Below are 13538 nucleotides of genomic sequence, written 5' to 3' on the forward strand. Positions count from 1 at the left end.
AATCAATTTAAATATCCGCCACACCTCCACACCTCCCTACTGCACAACATATTGAGGCCAAGATTGCCATCAGAATCCGTCGAATCTCAAATTCCAGCCACTTTAGTGAAGACTGACTGTTGTTTATAGCAATTCTTGCAGCAGCCTAACTGCTTCTTTTAACCGCCTTTTCTCTTCGCGTCTGCCTTTTCTCTTCTACCTCTTCATCCGACGGCCGCCACCCTCACATTACTGCATGATTTTTATGTGACCGTAAATATCTTGTCTGAATTTATATGCAACTCACAAGTCACGACGTTCGGATGTGTCATTTAGTGCTGTCGTATTCACTCATACGAGCTTGTACGAGCATACCAACACATGTAGGTATGAGCACATACTCATGGAATTGTCCGCATTAATCAAAGCAAATGCGCGTGCTAGCCATTGCTGCCGGGTCCTCTGCCATTTGCTTGCGTGGCGTGCGGCAATGTTGCGTTTGGGGGCAAGATGCGAGTATGTCTGTGCTCGCAAGCGCGCAATAGTCATGTTCACTGCCATGTTATGTGATAATTCTGGTATTTTTCAAGTGTTGAAATATTCATTACTTATAAGCGCAAACATTTATGTATGATATATAAATATATATATATATTTATATTATATATGCTATATTTATGTTGGTGCAGGTGCGCTCACAGGCATATGACTTTCGGCATAAAGTTTTTATGGATGCTGGCGCTCAAAAGCGCTTTAAATTCTTTAAATGAAAAAAGAAAGCGTGGATGTAAACGTGCGCATAGCTAAATGCATTTATGCTATGCTTATGTACATATGTACTTGCATATATGCATACTCAAGTATATATATATTTATACGCACACAGTCATACACACATATGTATGTATATTTTAAAAGATTTATCACAAATAAATACGCGCAGCGCATTGAGGCAGGAAGCACGGAAATCCAATGCGCCACTCGAGTGCCCACAAAGCTATGCGCTCAACTCCCAACCAGAAGTATCTACATAAGTGCATATTTGAATGTGACATGCCGCATACACATACATACCTATGTATATACTTGCAAAAATAAAATATGCTCCATACATACATATATGTATGCATGTGTGAGTGTGTGCCTTTAGGCTGTCTGGCGCTTAACAAAAGTTCATTCTTGACATTTTCACTTAGTTATGTAAATATGTAAGTATGCATGAACTTATACCTGCGTTTCCACTTGTGTATATTTAAATACATATGTACACATTTACCTACTTCACATGATACTTAAGCGTACATATGGTTATAACTGTATATACAGTAAGGTGGATAATCCTCAAAATATGAGGGAGCGACTTATTCATTTGTTTTGATTGCATTTGCAAAATCTATGATATTATATTATACATATATACATTTGTTTTTGTTATATAAAGAGGAAATTATTTTAAATAAATTTTGTGCGGGATTTTCGTTTAAAATTCTGTTTAATTTTTGCGCTTAAATGAAGAGAGATATACGGAAAATTCATTGACCTCATATAGCCTCAAATTACAAAATTTAATTTAAGTTTATTGATTTTTGAATTTCCTCTAGCGTAGTTGTATATACAAATATTTGAATATTTACTTTTAAAAGAGAAGAAACTTTAATTAAATTTATTACTAAATATTTTTGGTGTGTATATATCTTATGGTTAAGCCTTCATATAAACGAAGAAATGTACATCTAATCAAATGAAAAGTGTTTATGAAGCTAAGACTTACTTTGTAGACAGCTCTACTCATTAGAGAAATTTATAGCAATCCGTACGTAGATTTAAAATTTGCAAAACCATCGTCCCGCCACACAGACGAGACAAACACAATTCCAAGACGGCTTGAGAACAACTTCCTAGGCACCGATGTACTACCGGCTGAGCTGTTTAAAGCTGGCGGCGAGGAGCTGGAAAGACGCATGTTCCAGCTGCTAAGCATGATATGGGTGAAAAAATATATATCCCAAGAAGGAAATCCTGCAGTTTGCGCTAATTATCGCGGGATCAGGCTTCTTAACACTGCATATACAGGGTTTGTTCGGTAAGTAATAGGACTGAGTCGATTTTAAAAAATCGTTACAATTCTTTAAACACTTTCAAAATAGGCTCCTTCAACGTCGATTCAGCGCAATTTCCAAGCATTGAAGGTGTCACGGAAGGCATTCTCCGGAATTGCCTTGAGATCCGAGGTGCATGCTGCTTGGATTTCCTCTTTCATCTCAAAATGCTTGCATTTCTGGTCTTTTCAGGCATGGAAACAAAAAAAGTCCGAGAGGCTACATCTGGGCTGTAGATCGGCTTCGGAAGCCTTGGGATGCCGCCCTTGATTAGGTAGCTGTTTACAAGAAAGACGATGTGAGCCGGGGCGTTGTCGTGGTGTAACTTCCAAACGACTGCGATGTCCTGTCGGACCCGATTGACCCTTCCTTTGAGTCTCTTGAGAACTTCAATGTAAAAATTGGCGTTGAAGGTTTGTCCAGGAGGAACAAATTCATAGTGGACAAAGCCTTTGCCTTCAAAAAAGACAATGAGCATTGGTTTCACTTTGGATTTGCTCATTCATCAGCGACCTCTTTCCGGCCAACCGAAAAGGCCTGGTGTCACCGAAATACAACACTTCTGGCTTAATCAATATCTGGGTAAACCTGCTTGATCATATCAAACGTTTCTGTCGCAGATTTAGCGAGTTTTACACAGAATTTAATCGCGTACCTCTACTCTGCAGACGAGAGGTAAACCCTCTGTTCATTTTCTCCAATAAAATGCTGGAAAAATTGATATGTGCAGCTAATATGAACCGCAATGGTACTGTCTACTCTAAAATTACAATACTACGGAGGTACACAGATATTCAAAATGTAGGTCTTAACTACAGATTCTAGCCTAGGAAAAAACGAAATAAGTTGGTCTTGTGGTGGACGACAGCAATATAATGCCACATACAAAGAGTCTCCGCGCCTTGGAAACTACGCAACTGCGGGCAGCTATAAATTTTAAAAAGTTAAGATCTTTGAATATCTCGGAACCAGCATAAATTGCACCAATAATCTAAGCCAACAACCAATAATGAAGTCCAGAAAGCAATTGAGAAGCAGATTTCCCTCTCCACGAACAAAAGCTACTCTCTATAAGTCTCTCATTATTCCTATTATACGGTGTAGAAAGATGAGCGATGACGAACCGAGATAAGAAAGCACTTGAAACATTCGAAAGAACTGTTCTCCGCAAAGCCCTTGAAGCCGTCCGTATGAGCAATGAATATCGAAGAAAATGGACGAGCTGTATGGTGACATGGACATACTTAAGCACAAATTCAACAAACGCGTTGATCAGGTTATGTCTTTCGCATGGAAGATGATGTTCCAGCGAAAAGCCTCTCCGATTCGAGACCCATAGGTGGACAACGGTTGCAATGGCGATGAATAAACCCTTTTATTTTAGCTATCTCGAAATAGAATATGTACGTCTTAAATGAGATACATTATCAGGCCTCCAAGTCTAAATTAAACACATTGTTATTGACAATCGCCATTTTCAATACGACAACCTAGGATAGTTTAATCAAAAAAATAAAAAGGAAAACGTGTACCAAGCCTTAGAAAAATATCTGAATTTTTCTCTTGCCTGGATGGACGTATAGCTGGACGGAAAAAACAAACCGATTGACTTGAAATTTGACAGGCAGTTCCGAACAGTTAAGAAACCTTTGTCTTAAGTTTTACTTTGATCTAATGATCAAAATTACCAACAAAAAACATTAAAACATAAGCCTTATAATTATCATCTCTACTATTCAATCTGTAGACTTGCTATAAAAATAAATAGTCTTGATAGGACATTAGTTTTTTGTGTTGTCCAAATGATAAAACAGCACTTATTATTTAGAATCGCTCTTCCTACACTAATTTCGGGTAAGAAAACGAAGAGCATATGCTACATATTAGGAGGGCGAATAAGTTCTCGCTCCAGAAGTCAGTGGTGATCGATTTTCATATACCTGCATTCAAAACGCAATAAACTTAACTCAAACTTTTGAAAAAGAAACTGCGTATCCACTTTGTCCGAATATTTAATTTTTTTTTTTTCAAAACAATCGTGATTTGCGGTAAGTGTTGATTTTCTTCTTTCAGTCAAAGAAATCGGCGCCTTAAGCACATCATGAACTCTAAAAAATTTACGGAGGTGCTGTCCGAAGTTAAACAACGTGCCGTGATTGGTTTCGTTGCTTCAAACACGGTATTTTCGATATTAACGACCGTCCGCGTGAAGACCGTGAAGAGCTTGCGTCTTGATTCTTGAATAGCATTACAAGATGCACAATTTTACCGTAATGGTATTCGAATTTTGCCAGAAAGATGAGAAAAGGAAAGGAAAAGAAAACTGAAAAAAGAAAAAATACGGGCATTTCAGCTTATCTCGATTGTGTACATCATTTTTCGAAAAGACTTATAAAACAAATGCTGTGTGTGGTCAAAATTTTTTAAATAAAAAATTTTCATTATCCTCGAAAAGCTAACTTTGTTCCCATATAGCATATCTTTATATATACCGTGACCGTGACCGTGACCGTGTGTTTATAATTGAACTGCTCCTAAACGGCTGGACTGATTTAGATGAAATTTTTTGTGCGTGTTCAAGGATATTCGAGAATGGTTTAGATTTACAATTTGGTCCACTGGAAAATGTTTTTTTTTTAATTAATTTTTAATTTGTAATTAATTGCTAATTTTGGAATATTTGACCGATAGATTGCGCTACCATCGCAATATCCAATATTTCAACCTTAAATTGGCGTAAACGTGCAATAAGCAAAACGATTCCAAAGTAAAAGGTAACATCTGTAGACAAGTTTTCATAACGTGGACAGAGTTGTTCGTTCTTAAGTAATAAATTGGGTGATTCAATACATATATGGGTAGTTATAACATTTTTTTCATACCTGCTAACTATTGGAGGGGGTATCTTGACAGGCAATTGAAAATTGCAAAAGATCTGGCATAAAAAAATAGCGGCTTAACTGAAGTGTTGATAAAAAGGTCTATTATAATTTGAGATATACAGAAATCTTTTCGAAGCATTGCAAGACTGATGCCATATCCTAGCCAGCCGGTTTTTTTGTCTTTCCTCCGTTTCTTAATATGCAGTCCACCAGGCTGAAAACCGATTGGACTCGATTGATTTCACTGATGCACAGCCCAAATTCAATAGTATTTTTACCCCAAAAACCAATTCTTTCTTAACGCACGAAATGCTTTTTTTATTATTCCTTAACTAATACTTATAATCTAACTAATGGAAATCATATAGATGGTATTAGTAGCACTACCTATGTATCAGCCACAGTAAAACGTGGGCGGGTCCTCTAGTTTCATATAACTTTTTGATTTCTCGCGAAGAAATATGGGGTAATTTCGGCAAAAATAACCGCTAGATGCCGCTTAGAGTTTGCTATGTAAAACACTCAAAATTATGATTTATATTTACAATTAACATTTATGAAAAGAGAGTCAAGAATGAGTTAACAATATATTCGTTTTATGCCTTGACCCCTCATCAGTGCCTTCTAGTAAAACTACCTACAATGTACAATACCAAATTTTCGAATATTTCTTGCCACAAAGATAAGCGAACATTTGTAACAATTAGTCGAGTAAATTATATGCTAATTGTATGAAGGGCTTCAAGTGAAACTTCGACGTTGTTAAGTTGCAATTCGAACCGGCTGTGTTCATTTTAAATTAAATATTCCACGCAACTTTGCCCATTCAATCGCACACTTTGCGTGGAAATCGCCGCCAAAGCAATACTTAAATTTAATATCAGCACGAATTTGTGTACTTATCGTCGCTATGACACCTTGGCCGGTCATGATAGTGCGCAGCAATGCCACACGCAATCTGCCATTTCCCTTAATCCTGCGCATTTACGTGCGCACACAGACAGCAGGTTGTGGAGGCCAGCCGGAATGGCAGCCAGCCGGTACACGGTTAGCCATTAATGGCCATTCAGACCTACAGTAGCACAGCGTGTAACCGGCTTCCCACCTGACAACGCAACGCATCACGCACCATCGACTAACTAATGCTAATGGATGTTGAGCGCACTGGCGTTGGGCAAACTTTTCGCCGAAGAAAAAACGAGTGAAAAACTTTACGAAATACTTATAAAAAATGACGAGCGCCATAAAAGAAATGAAAGGAGTAAAGATGAAATTTTTAATAGTGCGCTCGAATATGCGTGGACTTATTGGTATATACAGTCGAACTTCTGTAACTCGAATCACTATTATCCCAAAAAAAACTTCGACTTAGGGAGACTTCGAGTTATAGAAACATTATTTTTTTTTAAAGAAACTCAATTGCTACTTTAGAGTATATTAAATGATGAATATGTATTTGTTGTTTAAAACACACATTACAGAAAACTGTAATAAGTTACAGTGAAGTGAAGTATTCAGAAATTAGTGACTGAAAATTTTCTTTTTTTTCTTTGTATTTTCAGTAAAAAATGACTCTAATTTGTTTAAAGCCGTATAGTGCTCATCAGTTGTAGTGTCATTTGTTTGCAAATATAAACTCAATGTTCGGAAAGCATTTGGAGGCTGGTGAATAGTTTCTTCTACCGATCCCTCGCCGTCACTCTCCGTTCCGCTTAATATTGGATCATCTAATTCAGGGCAGTAATCCTCAACAATATCAGCATCTGTAGGAAAGCCAGTTGTGCAAAGGTCATTATCTACTGCAATATAATTCTGAAGAATAGCACTGCAAGTTATTTTGTTTGCTTTTAACCATGCTTCGTAATCAGCTTCAATTACATTTCGATATTCATCAGTAGTACTTAAAAACTCAGAGGTATGTCATCTTCCTCTTCCCATTCAGAGTATTGACCAAATCCAGCTTTTTTTGAAGCAATTCGCTATGGTTTGATTTTTGACGTCAATATCCCAAGCTTTTGTTACAGGATTGATGCAATCCGTAACTGTAATATCTTGTTTTTCGTTTGCCTCTATACGCTTTAGTGCTTCTTTTACTATTCTGGTACGATAAAAAACTTTCAAGTTTTGAATTACTCCCTGATCCAGCGGCTGTAATTTAGAGGTCATATTCGGTGGAAAAAATGCCAGTTCAATGGCTTTCAGTTTTCTTTGTACATCTTTAGAATGTGCTGGGCAATTTTCAATAAACAATAAAATTTTTCGGCCAGTACTTTGAAAGCGCTTATCCAAATTTAGAACCCATTCTTCAAAAATTTGGCCAGTCATCCAGGCCTTGGAGTTATAGGCCAGGATACTGCGAGTTGTAGAATGAGAGAAAAGCACATTACTTCGAGTTATAGAAGTCATAATTATGTATTTTCGTTCGAGTTATGGAGAACTTCGAGTTATGGAAGTTCGAGTTACGGAAGGAAATTTATATGTTAATTACTCTCTTAATGCTACTGCCAACCCATTTAGTTCGAGTTAGAGAAAATTCGAGTTAAAGAAGTTCGAGTTATGGAAGTTCGACTGTATATATATACCATACATACATATATGCTTATAACTACTCGTATATAGCTACATATGACTGTATATAACCGTAAATACCAATACATTTTCTCGAATGGGCAAAAAACATTAAATTGAATCAGAAAATTGTTTTAAACTTACCGTGCGCATCTTTGTTGGTTAACGAGCCGCCAGTCAGGCCACCAATGCCACCGCTGCCGCCGCCAATTCCGGCTGCATGCAGCATCAGACTGTTGGACGAATGCAAGCGTGCTGCCACAAATGTCGCGCGCAACGTCACCAATGTGAACGCAATAAAAATTTTCCACATTGTTAACATTATCATTACACTTTGATGACAGTTTTTTCTACTGGCCACAGTAATGAATCCAACCACAACAACAACAGCCGCGTTGAGCTCAAGACCAATAGGCTGTCGGTTAGCGTGACAAGGAGTGCGATAAGGCGCGTTGCAGTCAGCTCCAGCTAGCGTAGACTCACTCAACTTAATCGAAATGTAAGCGTAGTTTCGTTTTCACTCTTCACGATAATTATTTTTTATGGCATTCGGTAGTTTTGTTGTTAATCTTTTGAATGTCCTTTTTTATTTCGATGATCGAAGCTGTCGTCTAAGTTCTGTAAAAAAAAACGAAGACGAGAGTTTGTTATAGATACAGTTAAATTTCATAATTAGTTTTAATTAATTGTAAAGCAACTTTAAGGACTCCCTCTCAATTAAACTGAAAAGCCTTAACGAGAAAAACAAATTCTCATGAGAAAACAAGCATGTAGTGTGAGGTAATTTAGGACCATTGTTCGTCAAATGTAGTGGAGTCTATATCAACAATCTATTTTTAAAAGAATCCAAGCTGTAGAGACTTGAGAAGTTTTAATGAGTTATGTAATCGTTCTTTAAGTAGAGATACCTTTTCATAGCCTTTTTTGACAAATCACGCTTGAGTCGTGTCAAGCTGTCATGTTATTTTTGTTCAGTATTGTTTGGCATTTTATCATGGAAAGTCTTACGCCTTAACAACGTTTACAAATCGTTCAACTTCATTACGAAAATTCACGTTTTGCAAAGAATGTGTATCGTGCGCTTCACTCAACTTATGGTCAACATAATCGACTTACTGAGCGTACTATTCGCAACACCATCCAATCCACAACCCATCTTGAGACTCAGCACTCATTAGTGGATAATATTCGAACGAAAAGACAAAGGCCAGCATGTAGTGAAGCAAATATAGCAACCGTAGCTGAGAGTGTATACGAAGATCGTGGAGAGTCGCTTCGGCGCCGTTCGCAGCAACTTGGATTGACTTATGGACTTGGCGCATTTTACGTCGAGATCTTAAATTGAAAACGTACAAAATACAGCTTGTTTTAAGAAGGTACGACGTTTTCGAGTCAAATTTTGTTCAGCGATATGAAACTCATTTTTAACTCAATGGTGCGGTCGATTGGCCACCAAGATCATGTGATATATTTTTCATGTGGGGATATGTAAAGTATAAAGTCTATGCGGATAATCCCGCTTCGATTCAGGCCTTGGAGCGAAACATTACGAGTGTCATTCGCCAGTTACCAGTCGAAATGCTCGAACGAGTCGTCTAAAATTGAACTCAACGGCAATGTAACCGTGGTCAACATTTGTCAGAGATAATCTTAAAAAAATAAATGCCAAAGAATGCTTTTTCGAATGACAATAAACATTCCCCCGTAAATTTTTGTGTTTTTTCTTTAAACAAGTATGTAGAGAACTTCGAAATGGATGACTATTTAGAAGCAATGGATTGACTTCACACGGTAGCGACAACACGAGGAGTTTTCGAGGTTGTGAGCCCCTTACCAGCCGGGAAATACAAAAATTCGACAATTATATTATATTCATTTATTTCTAGATTACATTTAATAAGCACATATCCGCAAAGTAAAACACATTCGAAATAGTTGTCGAGGTAACGCTTATCGTTTAGAGTACCCCTGCGAAAAGTGGAATATATTACCAATCGGTACAGCATCCACCTTCATGTTTCCTGCAGTTACACTCCCATGCAACGAGTTGACTTAAGTACTTCATAGCTCCGTGCGAAAGTTTTTCTCTATGGATGAATAAATCGGAAAACTAGTTTGAATAAGATAAAGTCTAAATTGCGTGCTCTCTAATTTCTTTAATTTATGGTTGTGAGGGATATCAGAGAAACAAAAATTCCTTTATATCAGAAAAATAATAGTATTAGTCTATAATTTATCAACATCTGTTATTGCATAGTTCTACTCCAAAAACAGTAATCTAACACTTCACAACACCCCCACTCTATTCCAAAACACATTAATTTCACCCCAACCCTCTTTCCGAAATCCTGCCTCGTTCCCTGACTTCGCTATGTTTGAATTATCCAAGAAAAAAAGAACTAATATTGCTAAGTATTTTGAGGAGGTATATAAATATATATTAAGTTCGCCATGAAGTTTGTAACACCCAGAAGGAAGCGTCGGAGACCCTATGAAGTACATATTTAAATGATCAGTATGTTGAGCTGAGTCGACTTAGCCATTTCGGTCTTTTGGTATCTCTGTGCCCAAAAAATAAAGTGACATTGTATTTATTTTGAAAATTCTTTATTTATTCTTCCAAATCAATTTTATCCTCTTCAAAGTAATCCCCTCCCGATGCAATGCACTTATGCGAATGGATTTTCCAATCTTCGAAACACAGGTTGTAGTCACTTTCAAGGATGGCCTTCAGTTCCGTCTTCGCTGCGGCTTGTATCTCCTCTATCGTATAAAAACGGTATCCCCGGAGCGGTCTTTTGAGCTTGGTGAACAGCCAGAAGTCACCATGCGCCAGGTCAGGTGAATACGCTGGTTGCGGAACGAGTTTTTGGAGAAATGATCAGGAATTACGAGGGCAGTATGGGATGGTGCATTATCGTGGTGTAAAAACCAAGAATTGTCTTTCCACAATTCCGGCTTTTTAGGCGGATAGCGTTACGCAAACGACGCATAACTTTCAAATAATATTTCTTGTTGACTGTTTGACCGGTTGGATGGAATTCATAATGCACAACACCAATATAATCGAAGAAAACAGTCAACATGACTTTGATTTTTGAGCGACTTTGGCCCGATTTTTTTGGTCTCGGCTCTCCTTTGGCACGATTGTTTCGGGGTCGTAAGCATAGATCCAAGTCTCATCGCCAGATATAATGCGTTTCATGACACCATGGTAGTCGGAAAGCATCGCTTCACACATTTCAACGCCACGCCTTTTTTCCAAAAAATTCAAGATTCAATGTTTTCGGTACCAGTCGAGATTTGACGCGCTTGAGGCCTAAAGTATCCTTCAAAATGGTATTGGCTGAGCCTTTCGATATGCCAACTTCATCAGCACGGCCTTTAATTGTTAATCGACGGTTTTTCAACACCAAATTCGGAAACAAAATTTCACTTTTAGCAGCTCACAAAACGACACGTATCTCAAACACTAATGAATATTTTGACATGAAATTTGACATAAATGTGACTGACAGTACTACCAATCTAAAAAAAAATAATTCTCCAAATCCTTCGACGCGCGCAGTTTAAATTCAAATGTCACCTTATTTTTTGGGCACGAACTTTGGGTATATACGAACTAGTCCCTCAGTCTTTAAGAAATTTTTGAAATTTTGCAAACGTCATTTTCTCTTCAAGAAGCTGCTCATTTGTCGGAACTGCCGATATCTTACCACTATAACATATAGCTGCCATACAAACCGAACGATCGGAATCTAGTGCTGGTATGGACAACTTTTGCATTTGACAAGATATGTATTTCACGACATTTGGTATAGATTATTTTCTAAGGCAACAATGTAATATTGGAAGAAATTGTTCAGATCGGCTCACTATAGCATATAGCTGCCATACAAACTGATCAAATGCTTGCATTGGAGACTTTTTCAGTTAACGAGATATATTCAAAGAACTAGTTGGATGAAAACCACTGGCCGGTTACATCTTTAGATTTACTTAAACACATAGTTAATAAAAGAAATGCACCTGTGAAAGATATATTAGCCTCGGTGCAGCCGAAGTTAACGTTTTCTTCTTGTTTTTTACTAGTTTTAATTAAAACTGGATAAAAACTCTTTTATTGGTTATTAAAAGAAGGTACAAGCAGAAATTAACAAAAACCGTTACGTTACAAATAAAACATTGTGTGCAGTTTTTTTCGGTACATTTCTTATGTAAGTACTTTCTACTGGTCACGACATAAGAAGTATAATTCATTTCCGTGTATTCGAACTTAAGTTCCCTTTACCGAAGCCTTCACATATACAAAATATTGCTTTTAAAAACTTGATTAGTTTGTATGGCCGCTATATGCTATAGTAATTCGATCTAAGCTATTTTTCGGAGATTTCACCATTACCTTTGGCAAAAACCCATACAAATTTCGTAAGCATATCTCCTCAACTGAAAGAAATTTAAATACAACCACTTGATTCAGGACGTTCAGTGTGTACAACAGCTATATGTATGCTATAGGGGTCCAGTTTCGGTAGTACCGACAAATCATCAGCTTTTTTTCAGAGACGTGACACAATATTTCAGAACGATATCTCAAAACTAAGCGACTAGTTCGCCTATATAAACACAGAGTAAGAGACTGACGGAGGTAGCTAAATCAGTTCAGCTCGTTAAGGTGATACATTTCATAAACATATATTTTATATTGTCTCCAAAGTTTACTTCTGGGCGTTATAAACTTCATTTCAAACTTCAGGGTATAAATATTAGATTTTAAATCGCTTTTTAAGTGTACGGTTCGGGTACTCGCATAAAAACCAATATTGGTCAATTTATATTACAATCGCCTTTTTTTCCAAATATCCCTCCGTTATAGTTACTACAAATTTTAATAAAACTTATATTACGAAATTAATATATACATATAATACATTATTATAACCATATACACAAAGACGTATCTTCCCCATAACTATACATACCATAAATATGTACGTATGTAGTTATAAGCCTCTTTACACAGAGCAACTTATCAGTGTTCATAAATAATTTATGAAAAGTATTTCGCTGAAAAAGAGCTTTACCCAAAATTTCTGCAAAGCAAACGTTTAACAAAGTAACGAAAAATAAACACAAAAGAAGATGACCCAGAAAATGCTATGGCGAAAATAAAGTGGAGAAATTCCTGAAAAAAAGTCTTATCGAAATTATGTTAACGCAGTTCAAAGGTTCCCTTGTAACGATGTAGGAAAAAATTAATTTTACTTCCACACAAAAAAAACGCCAGTGAATTGAAAGTATAGCGTTAAACTTCTATGCCTTTTTTCAATTCATCTATTTCCACACTTTTTTCCTTGTCAGCCCATAATAATGATGCCATAATTGTGGTGGGAATAGCCGCAACCTAACTACTACAACACACACATACACAAACATATACTATACTATACCCACTCATTACGTTGAAAAGAAGAAAATACAACAAAGTCTTAGCTGAGCTGATAAGCGTTCAAACAACGGCAAACAAGCGATTGAAAAGAAAAGTAAGTTTACAACAAAAAAATATTCAGCGCATAAATAGAATAGAAGCTAGCGAAAAAAGCTCAGTTGCAGACGTGGGAAGCAAAGTGGGAGCAGATAAGTAAGTCGAGTAGAGTGCGAGATGAGTAAAGTAAAACTAATCCCAAAGAAGTTGTGCCAGCAACATATTTGTATGTATGTATATGTACATGTGTGAGTGTGTGAAAAACTTCAGTTGCTTTTGAGCTGATCTCCACTGTCAACGCAAGCTATTTCAACTCACCTTAATGGTTCGTAGTTAAACAGACAAGCAGTGAATTACGTGAAATGTACGTTTTACTTATGCTCTCCGAGGATCTACATATTTTCCGTGCGACAAGTCTCACTAAACGCTTTGCACGTATACTCACGAGTAAACTCGTATAGATATCTCTTTTAACTAATGCGCATTCAGGTCCTACATGTTGACCAGCAATATAAGACATATCTA

The 13538-nt window shown here is 37.0% G+C and overlaps 1 protein-coding gene across 2 annotated transcripts in view; it reads right to left on the reverse strand.

Moving 5' to 3' along the window:
* Positions 1–8141, reverse strand: part of LOC120769367 (neural cell adhesion molecule 1-B) — a 138987-nt gene extending 130846 nt beyond the window's left edge. For both annotated transcript variants that reach the window (XM_040096330.1, XM_040096328.1), the window contains exon 1: positions 7673–8141. In XM_040096330.1, coding sequence (XP_039952264.1) covers positions 7673–7856 — 184 coding nt within the window. In that variant the 5' untranslated portion in view covers positions 7857–8141. The remainder of the gene's footprint in view (positions 1–7672) is intronic.
* Positions 8142–13538: the final 5397 nt, after the last annotated feature.

This window comes from Bactrocera tryoni, chromosome 2 (genome assembly GCF_016617805.1).
Source record: "Bactrocera tryoni isolate S06 chromosome 2, CSIRO_BtryS06_freeze2, whole genome shotgun sequence".
Classification (NCBI taxonomy): Eukaryota; Metazoa; Arthropoda; class Insecta; order Diptera; family Tephritidae; genus Bactrocera; species Bactrocera tryoni.